Genomic DNA, 27,077 nt, shown 5'->3' with positions numbered 1-27,077 from the left:
TGAATTTTGTTATGTGACCTTTTTTCATCAGAACATATAATGCTTGAGAAGAAATATGAGAAAGACGAAGAAAGGTGAAAGGGCAGCTGAGGTGACCAAGACCTGAGAGTGAGAAGATGACACCTGCAGACTCCTAGAGGCTTTCCACCCCAACAGCAATGAGCTGGGGGCGGGAGGTGGAGGGTGGAGGGGTGCAGGACAAACTACTAAACCTTAGAAAGTAAAATGAATAAGAAGAGCATGACAAAGAAGACCTTCCATCATAGGTATTTGTTCTATGCTCCAATAGCTGAAAAAAAGAAACAAAAATATTCTTTTATGTGATTAATTTTTACAAAGAAAAAAATAATACCTGCCTATCAAATAAATACCTCATTATTTTAAGGGTTTTATATACTATGGCATGATCAAACATAAAGAACCAAAGTTCTCCTCTTTTGGGTTGCGGCTGACCAATTTAGCTACTTCAATCAAATATCAAAGCAGTAATATCAGAAAATTTCCCAGAATTGAAGAATACAAACACTCACTAAATTGCCAAACTAAGTGCCAAAAAAAAAACAAAACAAAACACAACAAGACAAAAAAAACCATGCCAGGACCTGGCCCATCATCATAAAATTACAGAATACCAGAATAAAGAGAAAATCCTGAAAGTTTTCAGAGACCAAAAAAAAAAAGGTCACTTATAAAGAATTATGAATCACAAGCATCAATGATTCCTCAACAGAAACACTGACAGCTTAAAGACAGTGCAGTAAGACCTTGAAAATTCTAAGGAGTTCCAGCCTAGATTTCTAAACTAAGCCAAACTTTCAATCAGTTTTAAGAGTAGGTTAACAGTACTTTGAGGGGTGCCTTACTTAGCTGGGTTTACTCAGTTGGGCATCTGACTCTTGGTTTCAGCTCGGGTCATGGTCTCAGGGTCATGAGATCAAGTCCTACGGCCAGCTCGGTACTCAGCAGGCAGGCTGCTTCTCTCCCTCTCCTCTGTCCCTCCCCTTGCTCATGCATCTCTAAAATGGATAAACCTTTAAAAAAATAAGTAAATAAAAATAAAAGTACTTTGAGATATCCATGTTCTCAATACTTCTTTCTCCCATCGTGTACCTTCTCAGGAAGCTATAGAAGCATTTACTCCATCAAAAAGAGGCATGAACCAAGTCAGAGGAAGATGTAGGATCCAGGAATCAGCTGATCCAACCCAGGAAAGTGGCCAAGAGAAATCCCTGGACAAGAACTGTGCTGCAGGCCTCTAGAGTCCATGGTCCTGGCAGGGAGCAGACAAAGGACTCCAAGAAGGAAAGCCACTGGGAAAAATGGAGTGTTAAATTACCCAAGGCATTTGGCTATATGGAAAATAACATTGGGAGGAATATTAATCTTTGTTCAAATGTCATCTTCTCAATAAGATCTACTCTTATCACCCTATTTAGTATTATAACCCATGCCTGCACGAATATTCCCAGTTCCCCTTATGTTGCTCTTCTTTTCCCCTTGGCACCTATCACTTTGTGATAAAGTACATACTATGTACTTTACATCTTTATTATGTTTATTGCTTATCTCCCAACAAAGGAAGGAATCTTTGTCTAGTTCTAGTTTTTTTCTTTGTCTAGTTTGTATAGATTGTCTGTTCACTGTTGCATCCCAAGCACCAAGAATAATGGCACACTGTAGGCATTCAGTAAATATTTGTTAAATTAATGGATTGGTATTAGGTACACAAATTGCTAAGTAAATAAAAAGTTAGGTAATTTTTAACTCTATGAGAAAGTAAATTATGAAAAGGTATTTTTGTTGCACCAAAACAGGAAGTAGGGGTGCCTAGGTGGCTCAGTTGTTAAATGTCTACCTTTGGCTCAGGTCATGATCCCAGGGTCCTGGGATCGAGCCCCGCGTCTGGCTCCATGCCCAGCGGGGTAGCCTGCTCCTCCCCTCTCCCACTTCCCCTGCTTAGGTTCCTCCTCTCACTGTGTGTCTCTCTGTCAAATAAATAAATAAAATCTTTAAAAAAAAAAAAAGTAAATATAATACATGACTTGGTTCAAAATAAGTAGTGTTTATACTCATAATAATATAGATACAACTATTAATTACAATAATAAACATACTGAGAGGAATGGAGGGAGAAAGAAGGAGGACGTAGTATAAGGAAGTCCTCAACTACTATCATGGGAAGTCAGTAATGTCTAGAAATAGCAATATAGAAACATGAAGGGGAATACCAAAATAAATAGCTAAGAGAAGTGGTTGCTTCTGGGAAACAAGACAGGGATGGAAAGGATCAAAGCAAAGGACTATTGGTTTGCTTTTTGGTTAAGTGTTTCAAATATTCTCATTTGTGATTCTGACTAAACCAAGCAACCAGCTTTTTCAACAAGGAAAAAATTAAATAAAAAATGTTTCTTTTGTCATATTCTGAAACATACCACAGAGGCTATTACAGCCAATGCTTTGTTACCCTGCGCAAGAAGTAGTCCAAGGTAGACATGTTTTTAACCAGCTTGTACTACCAAAAACACCTAACAAATATCACCTCAAAATAAAGTCATGTTTTTCTACATACTATAATAGTGAGTGGATTCCACCAATTCCCATCAACTATTTGTTTTGCTCTTTGTTCTTCAATGTTCTTCAAAATCTGACATGTTTTACCAAAATCAGAAAACCACAGCTAAGAATAGGATAGGCAGCAGTGGGGAAAGGCACAATGTCAGGAAGACTACTGCAACTGAAAAGAGGAATCAACACAAGGAAATCTAAAAATACAATTTAAGGACACTGACAAGTCAACAACTCACTAGAATATGAGTGCCAAACAATGGTATAGGAAATGTACTATAGGATTCATTTACATGCAGGAGGTGCGACCAAAAAAGCAGTTCGAGACCAGATGATGGAAAATTTGAATGCTAAGCTGAATAGTCTGACCTCTGTTCTGTGGGGCATGGAATGACACTAAAATTTTAGAGGACAGAGCTGTGATTTAACCTGTGCTTTCTCTAGTGGCAATGGAAAAGATGCTTTGGAGAGCACAGAAACTGACTGGGGGCAAGGAGACCAAGTGTCCGTTACTGAAGATCCAAGTGAAGGAGAATGAAGCCTGAACCAAGAGGGTGGGAGTGGAAATAAGAAAAAAATGGGTACTTTCACCCCTTGCTAATGGCTTTTTTAAAATTATTTTCTTTAAAAAAAATTTTTTTAAGATTTTAATTATTTATTTGTCACAGAGAGAGATAGAGCACAAGCAGTCAGTGGCAGGGAAAGGCAGAAAAAGAAGCAGGCTCCCCACTGAGTAAGGAGCTGACATGAAAGTCAATCCCAGGACCCTAGGATCATGACCTGAGCCGAAGGCATCTGCTTAACCGACTGAGCCACCCAGGCATTCCTAAATGATTTTCATAATGTTACAGTCACATATTCAAAATTCAAAAGGTACAAAATGGTATACAGTGAAAAGTCTTCCTAACACCTCGGTCCCTAGTCACCCAATACCCCACTCCAGAGGCAATCAATTTCTTGTATATCCTTCCAGATGTTTTATGCATAAATGATTATACATATATGAGATATATGCATATACATGCTAATATATACATATGCAAATATGCATGAATATTCTTACTTATTTCTTTTTACACAAATGATAACTACTGATACTGTTCTGTACATCTTGCTTTTTCCCAATTCAGTCATTGTGAAAAGGGATTCAGCAATACATATATACACATACCTATCATATATAAAGAACTATATGAATGCTCACGTCCTTTGACAAGGAATCCCAGGTATGAGTCCTATGGAAAGTTTAAAAGAAGGAAGAACTAACATGAGATGCAAAATTAAAAAAGATACTAGAGATGGGTTATGGAGATCTTTGTTCTTTCTACAACTGTTTGAGAGCTGCTTGCTTTCCTTAATCAGATGTCAGTTTTCAAAAAAGAGTATGAAAACATTCAGGGTTAGTATTAACAAAATGTGGCAACTAATTCTCCATTTCTTTTTGCCACATAGTATCTCATATCTAATAGTAGTACCTGAATGCCTGCCAGGATTACACCACTACACACAGAACACACACACACACGCACACAGAAAGTATACTGTACTTACAGAATCACCAGGATTTCACAACATTCTTGATTTTATGAGGAAATAGAGCAGCCTTAGCAGAAGTCAAGGGCACAGCAGCCAACAAGGAAAACAAATGCTTTTGTTGACAAGTACTAGAACAGGCTTTGCCAGTATCTGGGGTTATAAATGATGCCAGAGAATCACTTACCCTGAGGTATTTTGCTAGTGTTTTCCCCAACTCTCCTAGTCTATTTTAACTTGATTTGAACTGAAAGATAAAGTGTATAGCTCAGAGGGGGAAAAAAAAACAAGTCTTCTCATCCATAAGGAGTCAGTACTTGACTTTTGCAGGAGACAGTTAACTAATTAACTCATTAAATTAGAGACAATTACTTGGCAATGTCAGTGAGTCTGTTTGCCTGAACAGAACAGAAGAGGGAGTATAGAACTGACTAGAATCTACCCACAGTCAATCAAGATGCTAAAACATGTTAGGTATTATGTCAACAAAGAAAAGCAGGTACCTTAAAAACAGGAGATATATTTAAACCAAAAGTATATTTTAAAATAAGAATGACCCATTTATTTTAAACAACTTCATTACTTTCAATGTTTATTTTGACTGGATAATAATGTTTTAAACAAAGTAAACATGGCCTTGAGTAACACAAAAGGCTAGAAGTCAGAAAACTTTAAGAGGCCGTATTAAGACATCTCTCTGCTAACCAAAATGACTTGCATATTTACACTAAAAACAATAAAAAGCAATGTAAAACAAAGTTTTGGGGCTCCCAAGCTAACAGTTATGCTAAAAAATTAATATGACAACTAACTTACTCATTTCATCATTTCCATTTTGTTACTGTCATTTCAAAGAGTGAACCAAAATTTCCTTAAATGAAATTGACCAAATACTGTATCCACACTCCAAATAACTTTAGAGTTAATCACTTGCCATTTCAAAGATGTCTCTTAAGCAGTTGTAAATCTTTCTTGGGCAGGAATTCAAGGACACATGAAAGACACTGACAAGAAGTGGCTGACATCATCCAAACAAAATAGGTGACTTATTTCTTTATTAAACATTTTCCAAATCCAACTTAAGTACTTGAATGTAAAAGTGCACATAGATTTGACATTTCCAGAAGTATTTAAATTTACATTTATTTCACATGTGCTTGAAAAAGTCTTGACATTCTGAAGACTGAGAAATAAAATGGATCCTAATGAAAGATTAGAATATTTATTGCTGATAAAAGATGGTAGGGTTTCACATATAGATACACATACATACTTTTTCTATTGTATTTATACTGAACTACCTCTAGCTCCAAATGAGATAATGTTATCTAGAAATGTTTTGCCTACCAGGCCAACAGATCAACATATCAAGGTCTCACCTGACTAAAAGTAAGTTAGATAGTAGTAACTCCTTTAACAATTTACCAAATTTTAACCTATATCCCAGGTTACTACAAAGCAGACTTTACAAAGAATTTTCACAAAATCCTAAATTTCTACTGAGTAAGGAGGAAAAGAAGGTTAACTTAAAATTCAATGACACAAATGAGTAAAAACCCAAATAGCCTAAATGAATCAAATTGCCTGTTTAAATGGCTTAAGTTCAAAGACAAATAGATCCTTTGATATTTTATATGTCTAAAAGACTTTCCAGAGATTCAAAGGAAAAAAAAAATTTAAGATTTTATTTATTCTTTCGACAGAGGGAGACACAACAAGAAAGGGAACAGAAGCAGGGGGAGTGGGAGAGAAAGAAGCAGGCTTCCCGCTGAGCAGAGAGCCCAATTCGGGGCTTGATCCCAGGACTCCAAGATCGTGACCTGAGCTGAAGGTGAAACTTAAGGACTGAGCCATCCAGGCACCCCATAAAGAAAAATTCTGATCTGCTGTAACTATAAAGCCGGTTGCTTTTTCAAAAGTATACAGTGTATCAAAGATTTTCTTTTTAAGTTTGCACACCAAAACCAAGGTAATATGTTTCGAAGCACTACTAGTTAAACCAAAAATCTGCTAACATAAACTCTTACAGTTTTTTTGCATTCACTTAAAAAACATTTATTAAGTACCAATTGTATGCTGGATACTACGTGTGGTACTAGGGATGCAAGATCACAAAAAACATAGTTCCTACTCTCACATTAGCTCAGAGACAGTGGCATGACAGACACTGACACCAGGGTCAAAAAATGAGTTCTAATCCCCTGTATGATTTCTTGAGTGAAACACAGCTTCTCTGAGCCTCTTCTCTAATAAGAAACAGAAAGATAGCTGTCTTGATGTAAGGGGAAAAATGAGATCTTGAACACCAAATACTTGGAAATTGTAAAACTAATGCATATTGAAATACTGTAGTTCTTCTAAAAAGTTTAGAAACACAGAAAAGCATACGGTCCCAGTTTCCCTCCTTGCTTATTTAATTTTTCTGCTTTTGCCCAAACACGAAGGAATTATTGTTGTAACTCTTCATCTTCCTCCAAACCAAGGTCTCCTTGGAGTTGGCTTCTACAATTCTTAGGTTTACCACATTGGTCCTAACTGGTCTAGCCAGCTTAATCTCCACTTATCCAACATGTGGCCGTAACATGAGTCCAAACACACTGTTGCTCCATGACTTTGTTCCAACTAAGATGAGCTGACATTTTCAGATCTTATTACCCTTTTAATATAAGTAACTCTCAAATGACAATGTCACAAAGTTTGGTAGTTACAGATATCACATAAAGCATTTTCCATATAGAAAAATGAACACGTGAATGATGGAAGAGCTGAGCATACAAAGTTAATCCTCCGGCTGTCCTTAACTTTTACTGCTCTTACTCCTAACGGAAGCCAAATTTAGTCAAGAATGTGTGCCCTTTCACTACACAAGCACTCTGCATGAGTAGCAGACTGCAACAGGCCTGACATACAAACTTGTTAACAGCACAATGTGGAATTCATCTATCATCAGTAATGTTTTAATAAGAAAAAATAATTTTAACATGTGTGGCCACTTTTTAAAAGATTTTAGTTAGTGATGCAAAAATTTTTTGATATTTACTAAAACCAGCTATAGGGGTGCCTGGGTGGCTCAGTGGGTCAAGCCGCTGCCTTCGGCTCAGGTCATGATCTCAGGGTCCTGGGATCAAGTCCCGCATCAGGCTCTCTGCTCAGCAGGGGCCTGCTTCCTTCCCTTCCCCTCTCTCTGCCTGCCTCTCTGCCTGCTGTGATCTCTCTCTGTCAAATAAATAAATTAAATCTTTAAATAAATAAATAAATAAATAAATAAATAAAACCAGCTATACAAGCATTAGGAAAAGGCAATTTTATCCATCTAATTTTATTTTATTTATTTATTTAAACATTTTATTTATTTATTTGACAGAGAGATACACAGTGAGAGAAGGAGCACAAGCAGGAGGAGTAGGAGAAGAAGCAGGCTTCCCGCTGAGTAGGGAGCCTGATATGGGGCTCAACCCCAGAACCCTTGGATCATGGCCTGAGCCAAAGGCAGACACTTAACAACTGAGCCACCCAGGTGTCCCTATTTATTTATTTTTCTTTAAAGATTTTATTTATCTGTCAGAGAAAGAAAGAGAGAGAGAACAAGCAGGGGGAGTGGCAGGGAGATGGAGAAACAGGCTCCCCCGTCAGAAAGAAGCCCAATGCGGGACTCATTCTCAGGACCCCAGGATCATGTCCCAAGCCAAAGGCAGATACTTAACTGACTGAGTCACCCAGGTGTCCCATCCATCTAATTTTAATTAGCACTTTCTGTTGCTTATTTCACATACAGTAGAAATAAACCATCTATTCGATTTTGCAAAAAAAAGTTCTCCAAACATCTGCTTCTAACTCAGCTTGTTTCCATGAAATATTATGCACTTCTTTTTCTTTTTGCTTCAGTGAATGTATCTTTACTATCCATTATATCAAGTCCTACTGTCACCTACTAAACAATGTAATTCCTAACAGACCATGGAGGTACAAGACCCTTGTTAATCACTGAAATCAACTGAAGCTACCATAATAAACTAGGTCTACCAAAACAATTTTCCTCTCAAAATGGCCAAAAACCTTGGAAATAAAATAATGACCCCAGAGAACTCAATAACTCAAACTAGAATGCTTCTCAGGGCACATTAAGTTGCATAATTAATTTGCATTGTTCTTAAAATAATACTTCAATCTCTTGGTCTAAGTAACCATGGGAACATACAAGGAGCATATATATATTTATAAGCCTGGGCAAATCATGTTTTTGACAATCAAGGTGCAGCTCCTAGGGGGATGGAATGCTTTAATGTTGGTAAGCCTTGATTAAATAGCAAGATTTTTGCCACAGAGAAAGAAGGACCTCTATTGTGGTAGGGAGTGGAAAATATTAGATTTAGGAGACAGATCAACCAAATGTAATATGAACCATGGTTTGGATCCTGATTTTAGCAAATCAAATTTTAAAAAAATGAAACAATCAGGGAAATTTCAATACTGAGTGGACATCCACATTATTAAGGAGTATTTTTACCTGTAATAATCGAATTATGGTTTGGTGGTTTTCAGAGTCATCACCTTTAGAGATACTAGAGTATTTATGTATGCAGTGATACAATGTCTGGGAATTGTTTCAAAATAATCCAATGCAGCTGCAATACAGACGAAGCAAGCAAGCTTAGCCATAAGAGTTGGTGAAGCTGAGTGATGGATATATGATAATTCATTATACTATTTTCTCTAACTTATATAGATTTAAAATTTTCCATAATTAAAAAAGACTTTTTAGGGCGCCTGGGTGGCTCAGTGGGTTAAGCCGCTGCCTTCGGCTCAGGTCATGATCTCAGAGTCCTGGGATCGAGTCCCGCATCGGGCTCTCTGCTCAGCAGAGAGCCTGCTTCCCTCTCTCTCTCTCTGCCTGCCTCTCCATCTAATTGTGATTTCTCTCTGTCAAATAAATAAATAAAATCTTTAAAAAAAAAAAAAAGACTTTTTAAAAAATGACCAAAAAAGAATGAGATTATTCTATATGTACCATATGTCCTCATATCTCCAAATAATATTAACTAAAAAAAGCCGAGTTGCTTTGAAATACATAAAGCAAGTCTCTTCTATTTACTGTATAACCTTGAGCAAGTTACTTAACCCTCCTAGGGCTCAGTTTTTTCACTGATGAAAATGGGAATATTAATGGTTCCTATCTTATAGAGTTGTTTTGAGGATTAACTATAAAGATTTGTATAAAATACTTACAATATTGCCTGAGACATGATAGTTATTCAGTAAGTAAGAAATAGCACACACAGTTCTAGAAGCCCAATAGTGGCCATGGCACTGGTTTCAGTGAATGATGCCTCAGCAACTTCAGTAATATTAAGTAAAAGAGAGCTGGACAGAACAGGGAAATGATTTTTAAGTTACACACATAAAGAATGTATTACAAGTCTCTCTTTTAGGTCTGTGTCTTGGTATTTCAAAGCCTACTTGGACCATTATTCTTTCTTTGGTCCAGACTGAGCAGGTGAAGATTCCAAGAACAACCTCTGCACACAACTTCCACAGTCTCTCAATCTAGACCATGGCTTTATCCTTTCTCAAAACCTACAAACTTGAGAGAAGTCACCTCTTATGGTGGTATTTCTGAATGTGGGGATTTGTAAAGATCTTCAGGTACAGGTCTCAAGAATGTGATCAATTGGGGCGCCTGGGTGGTTCAGTGGGTTAGGCCTCTGCTTTCGGCTCGGGTCGTGATCCCGGGGTCCTAGGATGGAGCCCCGCATCGGGCTCTCTGCTTGGCAGGGCGGCAGAGAGCCTGCTTCCCTTCTTCTCTCTCTGCCTGCCTCTCTGCCTACTTGTGATCTCTCTCTGTCAAATAAATAAATAAATAAATAAATAAATAAATAAATAAATAAAGTGATCAATTAGCTGATTACATGTCCATAATCAGAAACACATACTAACATCTTAATCACTTATAGGTCCAGCACAGTTGCCTGGGAAAGACAAGGGACTCAGATCTTACTCAGGAAAGAAAAGTCTTCATCTTATCTTAGAAGAAAAGGGAGGGAACCAGGAACTAAGCTCCATGTGTCAGGCATCATTTACAAATTACCTCAGTTAATCTTTCTAACATCCCCATGTGTTAGGTGTAGTTACCCCTTCTCAGACAGATGAGCAAACAGACTCCAAAGCTAATGTAAATACCTACAGTCATACAGCAAAAAGGGATCAAATAAGGACTCAACTCCAGGTCAGACTACAAAGCCCTTGAAGGTTCTAGCTATTAGTCTCCTAGATGAAAAGGAGTTAGTGAGGGGCGCCTGGGTGGCTCAGTGGGTTAAAGCCTCTGCCTTCAGCAGGGAGCCTGCTTCCCTTCTCTCTCTCTGCCTGCTTCTCTGCCTACTTGTGATCTCTGTCTGCCAAATAAATAAATAAAATCTTAAAAAAAAAAAAAAGAAAGAAAAAAAAAAAAGAAAAGTGACGCCTCACTCAAGATATTCTAACACCCCCATGGACAGAAGGAAATTAAACTGGAAGAATCAAGGCAGTCATCCATAAGAAAGCACAGAAATATATAATGAAGTTTACATAATAAATCAATATGATCTATTTAAATATGACCTATTCAAAATGTAAATTGAATTATTCCACTTCCAATGTGAAAGATCTTCAGCAGTGTCAAACAACACTCTTAAAAAAAATCCAAACCCTTTTCTGTGGCCTACAAACAAGGCCGCACCTGATAAGGCTCTCCTGCAACCTCATCTCTTACTGGCCATTCACTCCCTCACTGACTGACACTTCAGGCACACTGGCTCATTTCTGTTTGCAAAAATACCAAACCCTTATCTACATCTAGGCCTTTAGACATGAGAGCCCTCTGTTCAGAATTCTCTCTACCCACCTTTTAGTCTCATCTCTAATAACACAATCTCAGGGGTCTTTACTGACCACCCTCTTGACAAATGATGGCCTTCTCCATTATTTTGTTTATTTCCTTATAAGTCTTGTCATCTTTTGCAGCTGCTTTTTGTTTTTTTTTCCGAGTCTATAGGCTTTGCTATTGTCTGTCTCACTGTGACCTAGAATGTGAGGTTTTACCTTCACTGAAATCCTCTTATCTAAAATCTATAAAGGTAGGGGCACCTGGGTGGCTCAGTCAGTTAAATGTCTGCCTTTGACTCAGGTCATTATCAGAGGTTCCTAGATGAAGACCCACCGCTGGCTTCCTGCTCAGTGGGGAATCTGTCTCTCCCTTTCACCCTGCATCCCCTCTGACTCCTACTCGCTTTCTACCCTCCTCCCCCTGCCTCTCTCAAATAAATAAGTTTTCAAAAAAATCTTCAAGGCGGGACGCCTGGGTGGCTCAGTTGGTTGGACGACTGCCTTCAGCTCAGGTCATGATCCTGGAGTCCCGGGATTGAGTCCCGCATCGGACTCCCAGCTCCATGGGGAGTCTACTTCTCTCTCTGACCTTCTCTTCGTTCATGCTTTCTCTCACTGTCTCTCTCTCAAGTAAATAAATAAAATCTTTAAAAAAAAAAAAATCTTCAAGGCCACCCGATCGGCTCAGTTGGTTAAGCAACTGCCTTGGGCTCAGGTCATGATCCTGGGCTCCTGGTATCAAGTCCCACCTTGGACTCCCTGCTCAGTAGGGAGTGTGCTTCTCCCTCTGACCCTCTCCCCTCTCAGACTCTCCCTCATTACTCTCTCTCTCTCAAATAAATAATTTTTTAAAAATGAAAAAATCTTTAAAATCTATAAAGGTAGAAACTAGCACAATGCTTAACCTGGCACACGGTAGACAATTAAAAATACACTGATGGAGGACCGCCCATCAGTCGTTAAGCAGCTGCCTTCGGCTCAGGTCATGATCCCAGAGTCCTGGGATAGAGGCCCACATCAGGCTCCCTGCTCGATGGGAAGCCTGCTTCTCCCTCTCCAGCTCCCATCCCTTGCTTGTGTTCCCTCTCTCTCTCTATGTCTCTTTCTGTCAAATAAATAAATAAAATCTTAAAATATATACATACACATATTATATATACTGATGGGTAGAGGAACACAACGTGGCATTTAATAACACTAATTTTCTCATCTTTTCAATTATTTTTCAATCCTTCAGTTGACTCAAAGATAAAATCTATGATGTGAGTATGCCTTTAATGCCTAAACTTTTTTTTAATGAAAACTCTGTATAGTTTATGGCAAATGCTAATACACTAAAGATAAAGGCTATTGTCTTCAATGCCTACATTCTAAAGAACTGGTGAAAACTCTTAATCAAGATGGCTGAGAAAACTATAGATTCCCTTCTGTGTGTCTCATACTGGGTTTACTCAACCCAATTTAGTCTGGGAAGTCCTCTTTTAACTTCAGGTTCTGAACTGTTAAATTCTTACTTTTTAAATTTTTCACTTGGTAAAAATCTAATATGTATACATCAATACTTTGTTTTTATTTTCCCCTAATAATTTTTTTAATTTTATTTATTTGACAGAGAGAGAGAGAACAGGAATACAAGCAGGGGGTGTGGGAGAGGGAGAAGCAGGCCTCTCGCCGAGCATGGAGACTGATCCCAGGACTCCAGGATCACGACCTGAGCTGAAGGCAGATACTTAATGACTGAGCCACCCAGGCACCCCTCCCCTAATTCTTCTATAAGTATATATATGTGTAAATATACATACAACATATATGAAATGGAATTTAGAAAACTAAAATCATGCCATATACACTTAATTACAGCTTTCTTATCTCAATAGTACATTGGAAATCTCTCTAAATCAGCTGATATAGGCCTCATTCTTTTTAGTTCTGCATAATTTTCCAGGGATGGTTATTCTAATTTTTCTACCTCTCCCCTTGTATAACATTTCTCTTGTTTCCTACCTTTTTTTCCTCAAGGAACAACTCCATGCTGCAACTAACAACCTTGTACACATATTCTCTCTCTCTCTCATTTTTTTTAAAGATTTTATTTATTTGAGAAAGACAGAAAGCGTGAGCTTGTGCACACAAGCAGGGTGGAAGGGCAGAGGGAGAGGAACAAGCAGACTCTTGATGAGCAGGGAGCCTGATTCAGGACTAGATCCCAGGACCCGGTGTTCATGACTTGAGCTGAAGGCTCACTTAACTGCCTGAGCCACCCAGGCACCCCTTATACATATATATTCTTACGAGTATTTTTATTTCTCTGGGATAAATATCCCAAATGTAGGACTGTTTGTTCAAATGGTATTTTCTTTCTATTTTAAACTATTGCCAGATTGCTTTCCAAAGAGTCTTTGTTTCCACAAATACCCTGTGAGAGCACCTTTTCGCTCCACACTGAGCCTCAGGAGATTCTATCTATCATTTGTAGTACACATTCCATGCTTTTGAAAACGTAGCCCTGATGCCCACTCCAACAAAGTGGAAATGTCTCCTGCTAAAAGCTCTGTTTAATTCCCTTCTCAGCTTCACGTTACTGCAAAAAATAAATACGTAATATGTAAACAAATGTTTATTGAATAAGAGGATATTTCTTTCCATTAAAAATGTTATCATAAAAACCGTAAGGGAAGAATCACATTGCTTTATATTAACAGCATCTTCTTCCATTTCTTCTCTAAAATAACACAGAAGAACACAAATTTTCCTAATTTTATATGGAATATGCTCTTCATTGTTACATTGGTGATAAAGAGAAAAAGAACAGGATGGGGCACCTGGGTGGCTCAGTCGTTAAACATCTGACTTCAGTTCCCGTCATGATCTCAGGGTCCTGGGCCTGAGTCCCATGTCAGGCTCCACGCTCAGCAGGGAATCTGTTTCTCTCCCCTCCCTCCAGTCCTCCCCCAGCTTGTGCCCTCGCTCTCTCTCTCTCTCTCTCAAATAAATAAAATCTTTAAAGAGAGAGAGAGAGTAAAAGAACAGGATTGATATAATTGAGTTCTATATTGCAGCATGTTTCTAGTCTAACATATATAATGATACAGTCTCAAATGTGTTGCTTTTACCATACAATACACTGATAAATAAACAATAAAAAGTCTACCAACTGAGGGACGCCTGGGTGGCTCAGTTGGTTAAGCAGCTGCCTTCGGCTCAGGTCATGATCCCAGCGTCCTGGGATCGAGTCCCACATCGGGCTTCTTGCTCAGCAGGGAGCCTGCTTCTCCCTCTGCCTCTGCCTGCCATTCTGTCTGCCTGTGCTCACTCTCTCCCCCTCTCTCTCTCTGATAAATAAATAAAATCTTAAAAAAAAAAAAAATTTAAAAATAAATAAATAAATAAATAAAGTCTACCAACTGAAAAAAAACAAGATCTTGACAAACAATTCACTTAGAACAGTTTTTGATAAACCTACTTGGCCACAAAGCATAGACTAGGTTAACTTCTCATTCTGAAGTTTGTCAGGTTTATAATAAACAGCCTATGACGTTCCCGTTATCCTCACCTTACCTCCTTTCTTCATTGCTTCTATTGTCTCCTTTTGCTACTGTATATTTCTGATGTAGCGAAACTGGGTCAATGATGGTGTGTGGGTGAGAGAGGTGAAAGAAGAGATAAATCAAGAAATGACAGTTGTAAAGGTAGTAATAGTAAGATCTTAGCTTGACAACCGGTTGTAAAATTATAGCGCAATCTAACACATACGAACTCATTTGTTGTGCTCCAATTTTATGAACTTGTAGGGGACAGGAAAAACAGAATCCTAGTGAATATTATTGTTCTTTTTTTTTTTAAATAAAAAACATAGCTCATCAAAATTTGAGAAGCAATAAACACAGAAAAAATAAACGTATTTTCCTATATTCAAAATAATAATGAACTTCACTTTTATAAAGCCCTTCTCACAAACTTGCGCACATAATTCCATTAAAGTACTTTCAAAGAGGAATATTTTGCTATTGACAAAATATGTGAATGAGTATTTGTGAATTAGTTAATCTAAATTTTACAAAGAACAGCTTTCAACTAGGGACACCTGGGTGACTCAGATGGTTAATCATCTGCCTTCAGCTCAGGTCACAATCTTTGGGTCCTGGGATGGAGCCCCATATCAGGCTCCCTGCTCAGCACGGACTCTGCTTCTCCTCTCCCTCTGCCCACTCCCCCACTCATGCGCATACACTCTCTCTCTATCCCAAATGAATAAAGTCTTTATTTAAAAAAAAAAACTTTCAATTGTATTCCAAAATTCAAAATCAAATCTTCTCTGTAGTCTTTAAACAGCTCAAATGATCCTAAACTCAAGCGGCCCCCAAATCCTACCAAAGCCAAATTATACTAGTAACAATAACCTATATTTTGATCTTTGTATCTTTTTGAAACTACTTTAAATTCCCATGGGACGATTCTCTCTAGTTCTCCTCCTCCTCCTTTCTACTTCAATTATGGATATGACTTATAAATCAGCCCCTTATTCCTGGTCTTGTTTCTTTTATATTTAATCCCCTCACCACAAGGAATTATCTAACACCTGTACAAATTTGTCACTCCCCAAACCTGAAAAATTTAACATACTGGGCCATATTTATTTAACAACCCAACTTAAACTGCTCCCACAAAAAAAAATTCCCAAAATGGATGCCTTATCAATTAACATCTATCCAGATTCACTACTTCTTCCCTTACTTTTACATTTAACACCAAATTCAATGGCTTCATCCCTTACAAAGTCCCTGGTGTTGTCCTTCCTTTCTATTTCCCCAGCCATCAGCCACTCCAGGTCATTATCTTCCACATGTATTATTTCAATAGCCTCTTAGCCCATCTCCCTACCTACTTCCAACCTCTCCACACTTTATCCAACATACACAAAGAGCTATCAGAATTCACCACTTCAATTTGCCCACTCAGAAACCCATAGTGCCTCCCTACTGTTTCAAATCCAAACTCATTGGCCAAATGTTCTAGGTAGTTACACTGTAAAGGCCCTTTTTTTCATCACCTAAGTAACCAGGTTTTTTTTCCTTTAACTTTACAAACACACCTGCCACTAGCCCCTCATATACCTCTAGCTTTCAAAATATTATCTGCCCCCCATTTTGAGACCCCACAAGTGATTTAGTGTAATGGATAAGAGTACATATTCTGCAATTTGATTGGAATCCAGCCTCCACCACTTAAGGACTAAATGACATTAACCAAGTCGTTTAACTTCCTTTATTTAACAGGGACTCTAGCCCTACCTCCTAGGGCTGTTATGAAAATTAATACAGTACCCTTAACACATTAGGCCATTGCCCAGTACAGCGCAGAATGATCAATAAAAGTTAGCCATTGTCATTATTATTACAGCCACTTTGATCCAAGCAAGCCAAATTGATTGCTCTACCAGAGTCTATGCATTTGACTTCATTATTCTTGACTCCCTCGACCACAACCTGTTAGAGATTGACTGGGTCAAAGGGAGGAGCTAGTCCCATGTCCATTACCATTCACATCTATGCTCAGTCCTCTCCTTTGTTTATTCAACTGGTATCTACTGCTAAACTAAATACAACTGCACACATAGCACACAGTAAATGGTCCTTAGTAAATACTAAAGAAATATGTAGTTAGGGGAGCCTGGGTGGCTCAGTGAGTTAAGCCTCTGCCTTCAGCTCAGGTTATGATCCCAGGGTCCTGGGATCTAGCCCCGCATCTCGGGTCTCGGATCTCAGGCTCTCTGCTCAGCAGGGAGTCTGCTTCTCCCTCTCTCTCTGCCTGCCTCTGTCTACTTCTGCTTACTTGTGATTTCTGTCAAATAAATTAAAAAAAAAATCTTAAAAAAATAAAAAATAAAATAAAAATCTTTTAAAAAAAATAAAGATAATGGTAAGATTTAAAAGTTGTCAAAAAGCTAGGCATAGGGGCGCCTGGGTGGCTCGGTGGGTTAAAGCCTCTGCCTTCAGCTCAGGTCATGATCCCAGGGTCCTGGGATTGAGCCCCACATCGGGCTCTCTGCTCAGCAGGGAGCATGCTTCCTCCTCTCTCTCTGCCTGCTTCCCTGTGATCTCCCGTCTGTCAAATAAATAAATAAAATCTTTTTTTTTTTAAATAATTTTTTTTTAAGATTTTATTTATTTATTTGACAGAGAGAAATCACAAGCAGGCAGAGAGGCAGGCAGAGAGAGAGAGAGAGAGGAGGAAGCAGGCTCTCTGCTGAGCAGAGAGCTCGATGCGGGACTCGATCCCAGGACCCCGAGATCATGACCTGAGCCGAAGGCAGCAGCCTAACCCACTGAGCCACCCAGGTGCCCCATAAATAAATAAAATCTTTAAAGAAAAAAAAAATCTAGGCATAGTGCCAGCTCTCTCCTTATATTTCTATCCTCCCTCCCCCAAAAAACCAAATCCATGAAGAATCATAGAATTTTTTTCCACAAGATTTTTTGGTAAGATTTATTTATTTTAGAGAAAGAGGGAGCAGAGGGTAGGGGCAGAGAAGAGGGAGAGAAACTCAAGCAGACTCCCCGTGGGAAGTAGAGCCTGATAATGAGGTTTGATCTCACGACCCTGAGATCAGACGTGAGCCAAAATCAAAAGTCCAACACTTAACTGACTGTGCCACCCAGGGGCCCCTCCACAGGATTTTTAAAGCTGAAAGGACCTCAATCCCCATTTTCCAACATCCCACTGAGTCCCAAATAAGAGGATGAAGCCCAGGAAGGTCAGACAGGTAGCCTACAGGTACAACAATCAGAGGAAGGACGGGGAATTGAACCCAGTGTTTCTGACACCTTCACTACATCATACATCATTTCAACTGTTTTCTTCCATGCCTACTTAATCTAGAAAAAATTAACAATATCACACAAACTTTTCACAAAACAACCAAGTATAATCATACGGTGCAGTTAATACTGACATTTTTTTCCGCTATTTTCAAGAACACTTGTGAGGAATAAAGGTTTCAAGCCGTAAACAGATTATTTCTATTACAATTACTTGTGTTCTGGAAATGATACTTCCCTGTATCAGATTTTATAAAATTTAAGATCCCAATTTTTGCTAGTTCTTGTTCATGAACTACACATATGCATGGTCATCTATGCAGCCTCCTCCCCAACAATAGCTTAAGCAATCCATGCCTCAGATAAAAATGTCATCTATTCCAGGCTGATCAGCATATGTTAGAATCTGTTCCTAATATAGAATCATAGACTTTTGGAGTTGGAAGGAACCTTGGAGATCACCTCTCATTTTACAGAGGAAACAAATACCCAGCAGGGCCCAAGGTCAAAGTTTCTATGTAACAACCCAGGTCCAGAGTAGAAAGTTTTCAGAAGAATATTTCAGAGAAAAACACCATATCTGGTGGAAAACCTTAGCTTGTCTCCCTTTTCATCTATGTCTAAGTACAACTTCCTGCCTGAGGAACTTCTGAAATTTAAGAAAAGAAAGTAAACAAAAAAGTAAGCCAACTTTTTAAGTCTACAGCCAAGTTGCTGATCTTAAAAACTTAGCAGAAGGTGGATCCTTGCAAGAACTGTAGACAGTAACATTTTGTAACAAAACCTCAAAAGCTGATGACTATAAATAAGCAGAGGGAGAAAAGACACACACAATTAACAATAACTATAATATTCTTATCTCTGCAACAAATAACATAAATACTTATAAGGAGAAAAACTATAAACTTGCAACTTTCAAGAAAGAAATTTAGTCACCATACCTAGTAATTACACAAGAGTGTCAATACATTATGAAATATAATTCTGATCATAGTGCTTAAGGGAAGTCAGAAATTCTTTTCAGTGTTCTTTACATACTTTAAGTCATGTTAAAAAAATATTATGGGGAAAGTATTTTATCAAACTGTAGTAAAAGAAATCTTTATTCAAACCTTAAATAAAATATTATAAGCTATGTTTGTCTATCCATGTTTTTCAAAATGAATGAAAATAGAAAAATACTGAAATTTGAGGCCTGAAAAGCACTAAATTTACAACAGTTTTTGTCCCAATAAAAGATCATGCTACATAAACCAATTACCTGTAGGAATATGTTCCTTAACTCATGAGGATCACCTCGCTTGGTTGTTTGCACCTGTAAGCAAAAAAAAAAAAAAAAAAAAAAAAGCCAGTTAATGCTTTACTAGAAACCACATAATCTCTTCAGATTAGAGGTCTCAGACACTAACAATCAATGCTCTTATCTTTTATAAGGGCATTAGTTTAAAACAAACCCAAAGTACCAATACTGATAACACCTGTCAAATTTGGAGATCTGTGACTACAGGGGGTAAGTACAGGTGTGAAGAGCTTAATATATAGCAAATCTCCCACATTTCCTCCGAACTGGAAAGGGAAGGCAGGGAGGATCAATCTCTTACTTTACTCCACATCCACTAGCAACACAATAGCAACAACCCACCTCCCAATCAAGAGGCCAGCAAGAATAGAGCAACAGGAAAGTTGAAACACCCAAATTAATCGCCTGGCCTAGCAGCCTTTCTTCCCCACGTAAAGCAATCCAGAAAATAATAATCTCCTCCCTTTCCCCATCCAACCTAAAATATGAAAGCTGCGACAACGTTTCCAAATACTTTCGACATCCTGCCACCTGCAGCAAAAATGCCAACCACTGCCCCCAGCCCCACTAAAGCCCCAAATTACTCAACTACTCACCCCCTCCCCCACTGCAATACAGAGATGCCTTAGGTATCCCCGGCTTTACATGCCACTTCCTCCTACTCCCTTTCTGATGCCCTCCAAGTCCGGGTTCACAATCCCATGCACCTAGAGCAGGACACTACTCTTCCTTCACCGACCTGTAGTCCTCCCAAGCCCCTCCAACTCATAATCCCTCCTCCTTCCCCTCCCCCAGCCGGGCATCCTCTCCCTCGGGTCCAAGCCACACACAGCTCTCCCACCCGCAAGCTGGAGCCCCAGGATACGCTATCTAAAAACCAGGCAACGAAGAAAATGGTAGGAGGTGAAGGGCTGGAGGCAAGGTCCCCGGAATGGCTCTTATGCAATAAAGGCAGCAGCAGAGAGTTGGGAGTCACCTTGACCGCCATGCTGTGCTCGGAAGCCGGGGACGAGCGAGTGAGCGAGCAAGGCCGAGCTGTCAGGGCGCGCGCGCGCCGCCTTCCCGGCCGCGCCCGCCCTCCCGCTCGCCGGCGCCGCGCGCGTCCCTATGCAAATGAGCCCGGGGCGGGGCGGGAAGAGGGCCCCGAATCCCCGCCAGAAAGGGAACTGGACCCGGGCGGGCGGCCTGCCTAGCTGGGGGGAGGACGCACCTCCCACGGGGAAGACTAGTGTGCCAGCCCTGGGATTCCGACGCGCCGCGTGGTTGCCTACAGCTGAGTCTCCGCCAGGAAAGCCCCAGGTTTCTTAAGGCCTCTTAGTGGGTGTGGCTTTGGGCACCGACTTCAGCCAAAGTCGTTTTCTCCTGAGACTTAAAGGAACACTGGGGATCCAGATAAAGCAAGATTTCGACGGATCGAATGACATGTCCCCTTGATGATAGTAATAAATGAATTAATGACAACAAATGGCAAATACTGACAAATATAAAAGAGGGGCGACCGTGCACCCAGGGGAAAAACCTAAGGAAACATAACAATAACTGTGTCCTTACATTGGCATGAGATGAATATGCTCAATGTATTTGTAATTCTTGACCTATTGTAAAGCTTTATTAGTCGTTTCACTCCACACTCCTAATCACCTAGATCTTTTGTGCAGTGAGGTAGGGCACAAATGCATACGGAAACTAATCGGTTTGTCTTCAACAGGACTGGTACTGAATCCTGGCCCCACTTAGCCCAACATAAACATTGCCGGTCCTGCCTAAGTAGTAGCTCTATCTTGAACCAAAATAATGTCTCTAAAACCGAATTTTGCCATTCTGACTATATTGAACTACAGACTGATTCACTCAGCAGACATTTACTGGGCATCTATTATATGCTAGACATAGTCCTGCTTGTAAAAAATAGAAAACAAGTAATATGTAGTCCCTAACCTCTAGTATTTTACAGATGGTCAGTGCTTCCCTAAACCCCAACCTTAAGTATATATTTTTTCTGTTTGTGACTACAGGCATATTCCCTGTTAAAAAAATAAAAAATAATAAAAAAAGCTAACAACATAAGATTTATCTTAAACTCTTAATCCCTCTCTACCTTTTTCAAGTTTCCAATGTTCCATCTAAGAGGAGACTTTCTTTTTCTCCAGTCCCACTAATCATAATATTTGTGTTAAGTATTTAAGTTTATAGAAATGAGGAAAGAGGAGGGGCAAATGTAAATTGTTGATAAGGAGTGCTACATTATTAGTACCATAACAAGCTTTCCTGCTGCAGTTGATTTAAATATTACATTTATTCAGTTTGTTCAAATTTCTTTTAACAATGTTATTGGACATAAGGATTTACAAACTTGTATTTTGTTCTAGCACTTTATGCTCCTGATACTTTGTTTTCTCTTATTTCCTGAAGTTTCTCAAAGTAGGAATCTCAAAATGTTTATTTTACATTACTTTACAAGGGAAGAATATCTGTTTAGTAAGCCAAATTTCCTCACTTTGAATACAAGTGCTTAAAGGAAGGAAGGCATTTATTTAAAATGAAAGAATTATTTCCTATTGGAACATGTTGTTGACCAAATCTATATTGTTGGAGTGAAAATTTAGGGTCAGACTGGCAACTCCTACAGAGGAAGACAACATCACATTTAAACAGAGCCCTCCAGAATAATTCCTAGGTATAAGCACCAAACACAATGAAAATTTCCTTGAATAAGAAAAAAAATAGGTGAGGAGCACCTGGGTGGCCAGTCTGTTAAGCTTCTGATTCTTGGTTTCAGCTCAGGTCTGATCTCAGGGTCATGAGATCGAACCCCACCAAGTTGGCTTGAGATTCTCTCTCTCCCTCTGCCTCTCCCATTCATATTCTCTCTCTCTAAAATAGGCTATCTTTGAGAAAAATTATATATAATTTATATATAATATGTATTTTTATATATAGATACACACACACACTGTGTGTGTATATATATATATATATATATATATATATATATATATATATGCCTTTAAAAAAAATAGCTGAACTTTGAGCAAGTCCAAGAGCTTCACTGGTGCCAATCTAGTTGCACTGGAGATGATGTAATAATTTAAAACTAAATAAAGCTGATATACAGAGAAAATAGAAAAGCTCAGCTACCCAAAATAAAGATGGATTTTGCTAGATTTTTTATCTATCCAAATATAATAAACAATAAAATGGATAAAGGTATTAAAATGATAAACTACATGGAAATAAACTAAGTATTTAAAGGAATACGAAAGTCTATGAGTTAGAACTTCTATTCTGAAAAGCTTTGTGATCTATCCTTCTGTTATAATGACTGATGAAAGGTATTACCAAAAGTCAAAGCAGGGGCGGCTGGGTGGCTCAGCGGGTTAAGCCTCTGCCTTCAGCTTGGGTTATGATCTCAGGGTCCTGGGATCAAGCCCGTGTAGGGCTCTCTGCTCAGCAGGGAGCCTGCTTTTCCCCCAACTCTCTCTGCCTGCCTCCTCTCCTTGCTTGTGATTTCTCTGTCAAATAAATAAATAAAATCTTTGTTTAAAAAAAGTTAAAACAAATTAAAACTTACTTTTGCCTCAATTGCAGATGATCAAGATTGAAGGAAAACTTATTAGTTAATGTAAAACCAAAAGACAAACCTGTCAAATAATATTCACAATATATTTGAGAAAAGGTGGTAGAAATGGTTCAAAACTTCAGTTTTTTTAAAAAAATACTTGCCAATAAATTTATAACTCTTCCCTTAAATTTCAAATGACATTTGTAAACAAGAAATAATTTTAAAACTAGGGAACAACTATAAGTTGAAAACTTAATAATTAAAACAGCCTATAGAAAATGACATTTCAGAAAGCAAAATTGGAAGTTAAAGACTAAAAGACTAGTTGCAAATATATTGTCATTAATAGTCACTTTTTAGAATTGATTTAATAAGAGATTCAATATATAGCTTTACTGAGCCAGGAATTTACATTTGCTAGTGAAGTAGTTGCCGATGAAAATAATATACTATCCCAGCTGTAGAACCAAAATATGGGTTTACTAGACAAACCTGCAGAAACATGTTTCTAACTCCTGAGCAGCTTACATTATATTTATTTGAAACCATCCAGTCACTTTGTGGGTGAAAGTTAGAATTATACTGATGTCTAGTGTCTTAATAAACTAAAATGTAATAATTAAACAAGATGCAACTTCCAATGAGCCTGCTCTGCCGCAACTCCTGGCCATCCTTCCATTTTTTTTTTTAATATTTTATTTATTTATTTGACAGAGAGAGAGATCACAAGTAGGCAGGGAGTCAGGCAGAGGGATAGGGGGAAGCAGGCTCCCCGCCGAGCAGAGAGCCTGATGGGGGGGGCTTGATCCCAGGACAGAGACCATGACCCAAGCCAAAGGCAGAGGCCCAAACCCCTAGCCACTCAGGTGCCCCGTCCTTCCATTTTTAATAACATACTATTTCTGTTTATTTTCTAGCCTCTTCCAATTTTTTTTTTAAGATTTTATTTTATTTGACAGACAGAGATCATAAGTAGGCAGAGAGGCAGGGAGAGAGAGAGGGAAGCAGGCTCCCTGCTGAGCAGAGAGGCCGGATGCGGGGCTCGATCCCAGGACCCCGAAATCATGACCCGAGCCTAAGGCAGGGGCCTTAACCCACTGAACCACCCAGGCGCCCCGCCTCTTCCAATTATTTTACTGACATGAATACTTTTTTTTTTCTTTTCTTTCTTTCTTTTTTTTTTTTTTTTAAGATTTTATTTATTTATTTGAGAGAGAGACAGTGAGAGAGAGCATGAGCGAGGAGAAGGTCAGAGAGAGAAGCAGACTCCCCGTGGAGCTGGGAGCCCAATGCGGGACTCGATTCCGGGACTCCTGGATCATGACCTGAACGGAGGGCAGTCGTCCAACCAACTGAGCCACCCAGGCGTCCCAATACTTTTTTTTTCTTATTTCCATATCCCACACAGCTACTATGGATGTCATCTTGTAAGAGGTAAATCCAGGTACTGTATAAACACTAGAAGAGCATTAGGTTATCACTGACTGACTAAACCAGGAGTGAAACTCTTCCTAGGTTGAAAGTACATATACCATCATGATGAGGAATAAACTGCATTTTATGCCTCCCATCAAGATGAATCCCACTTAAAATAATTGAAATAGGGGCACCTGGATGGCTCAGTCATTGGGTATCTGCCTTTGGCTCAGATTATGATCCCAGAGTCCTGAGATGGAGCTCTGCATGGGCCTCCCTGCTCAGCAGGAATCTGCTTCCCCGGCTCCCTCTCCCCCTGCTTGTGTTCCCTCTCTTGCTGTCTCTCTCTCTGTCAAATAAATAAATAAAATCTTTTTAAACATGTTTCAAATAAATAGCATGATCTGACTTTGGCACACACACATACAAAGGATATTTGAACATCTAGAACTTTGAAGTAATATTGATCTTGACCTAATAGAATTATAAAAATGGTCCTTTTTATTTTACTGAAATACTACAAAACTACCGATTTCTAAGATGTGCTTTAACTCCTTCCTTGCTAAGAATCTTTATGGGGAAATGGAAAGGGGTAGGCTAAGGAGAAATATTAAGCATTAGGTGTCCAAGTTTGAACAAATTATGTTCTACTTCATAGGCTGACCTCAAAATCAGCCAGAAATTATTATTTCAACCCAAACCACTTATAGATACTACATAAATTAGACATTTTAGTACTTCTCTATATTGTACTAGTATTATATGCCCTCTATGAACATTTGGTCTTATTGAAATAAATTCTCTTTTTGGTGGAGAGGGAAGAGTGGGGTATCAAAAATCACATGGAATAGTTGTACTTTTGTAGTTACATCTTCCTAACCTGCTCTTCCTCACAGCTGGACTCTGAGTCCTATAAATTATGCGATGAGGATGACAGTGATCTTATTTTTGGACCACAGTCTTCTTTATTCCCTTGTGGAGGCAATAACAGTTTTCTTTTCAATGGATTTGGGAAGGAATTCATGGAATGAACTGCTCTAGATGTTCAAGTCTATGAGGGCCCTATAACTATACTAATCATGTGTAAGCTGATATTTAGTGAAAAACCTTATGATCAGATGGAGAATTGAACTAAATGAACTGTAATGTTTCTTTTCATACTCTAATGTCATGATTAAGAGTGAGCCAAATTTTAGCTAATACAAATTTATTGAGTGCCTGTGTTTGCACTAAGCTCACTGTTGCAACTATAGGAAATATAAGAAAAATAAATAGCGTGACTCCCAAAGCATAGAGAATATTTGACTGCATCAACTGCTCTCAGTCATTTATTTTCTAATATCAGGCTCAACAAATATCAGGCTCAATCCCTGAGATGCCCACCTCTATCGACCCCTGGGGATTTACTTGGATCTGGTTTTTGCCTCCCTTCTATTTAGAGGTCAACCAGAAAGGATGCTTGGAACCTGGTCCAAAGTAGAGGGAAAATTTTCATTTTAAAAATTGTGCCAGCAGGGCGCCTGGGTAGCTCAGTGGGTTAAAGCCTCTGCCTTTGGCTACAGTCATGATCCCAGGGTCCTGGGATGGAGCCCCACATCGGGCTCTCTGCTCAGCAGGGAGCCTACTTCCTCCTCTTTCTCTGCCTGCCTCTCTGCCTACTCGTGATCTCTGCCTGTCAAATAAATAAATTTTTAAAAAATCTTTAAAAAAAAAATTGTGCCAGGCAAAAAACAAAGGCCTCAGAATATCCAAGCAAACTTGAACAATAACAAAGTTAGGGGACTTACACTACCTGACTTCAATGTTTATTAGAAAGCTGAAGAAACCAGTACAGTGTGGTCCTGGCTCGTATAAGGATTGATAAATAGGTCAATGGAAGAGATTAGAGAGATGCAGAAATAGATATGAAATTATAAAGTCATTTGATTTCTAGCAAGGGTACTAAAATAATTCAATGGGGCAAGGAGTCTTTTCAACAAATGACTCTAGGAAAAACAGAAATTCACATGGGAAGAAAATAAATTTCAACCTCCACCTCAAAATACACACTAAGACTGAGTTGAGATGAACCATAGACCTAAATGCAAAAACTAAAGCATAACGCTTTTAGCAGAAAACATAAATAGTATCTTAGAGATTCAAAGGTAGGTAAAGGATTTTTAGTCAGCATATAAAAAGCAATAACCATAAATTAAGATATTGATAAATTAGATTGTACTAAAATTAAAATTTATACTCATCAAACAACAGAATTAAGAAAATGAATAGGCAAGCACAGTCTCTAGGAGAAAAATTAGCAAAACATATATACAACAGGGTGCCTGGGTGGCTCAGTCAGTTAAGTGTCTGCCTTTGGCTCAAGTCATTCCAGGGTCATAGGATTCCCTGTTCAGCAGGGAGTCTGCTTCTCCCTCTCCTTCTCCACTCCCCACCATGGCTCCGCTTATTCTCTCTCTCAAATAAATAAATAAAATCTATCTATCTATCTATCTATCTATCTATCTATCATCTATCTATCTATCTATATGCAACAAAGGACTGATACTCCAGTATATAAGGAACTCCTAAAACTCAAAGATAAATAAGCAATCTAGCTTAAAAATGGGCAAAAATTTGAACAAATACTTCACAAAAGAAAATGTACAAAAGGCCAATAAGCATATGAAAACCATACAAGATGATTAGCCATCAGGGAAATGCAAATTAAATCTCAGTAAAGAGATAGCACTACACACCCACGAGAGTGGCTAAAATTAAAAAGACTGAAAACAAATGCTGGCAAGGATGTGGAGCAACCAGAGCTCTCAGGCACAGTAGTGGGAGTGTAAAACGGTCCAATCACTTTGGAAAAAGATCTAGCAGGTTCTATAAAACTAGACATACACCCACACTATGACCCAGCAATTTTACTTTTTGGTATTTACCCAAGAGAGGTGAAAATATGTATGGATAAAAAGATTTGTACAAGAATGTTCATGGCCACTTTATTCATAAAAGCCAAAAACTGGAAATAGCCTAGATGTCT

General features: G+C 38.7%; 1 protein-coding gene across 3 annotated transcripts in view; it reads right to left on the bottom strand.

The window, feature by feature from the left end:
• Positions 1–27,077, bottom strand: part of SLC25A12 (solute carrier family 25 member 12) — a 204,407-nt gene that overhangs the window by 85,922 nt on the left and 91,408 nt on the right. Inside the window, exons 1-2 of one of the 3 annotated variants that reach the window (XM_082689156.1) lie at positions 20,051–20,180; positions 19,036–19,089 (exon numbers count right to left, since the gene is read on the bottom strand). In XM_082689156.1, the coding sequence (XP_082545282.1) occupies positions 19,036–19,089; positions 20,051–20,062 (66 nt within the window). In that variant the 5' untranslated portion in view covers positions 20,063–20,180. Of the gene's footprint in view, positions 1–19,035; positions 19,090–20,050; positions 20,181–27,077 lie in introns of those variants that run through there. The other 2 variants (XM_082689157.1, XM_082689158.1) reach the window with 2 other exon arrangements.

This window comes from Mustela nivalis (assembly GCF_964662115.1).
Source record: "Mustela nivalis genome assembly, chromosome: 11".
Classification (NCBI taxonomy): domain Eukaryota; kingdom Metazoa; phylum Chordata; class Mammalia; order Carnivora; family Mustelidae; genus Mustela; species Mustela nivalis.
This window is presented reverse-complemented; position numbering and strand designations above follow the sequence as displayed.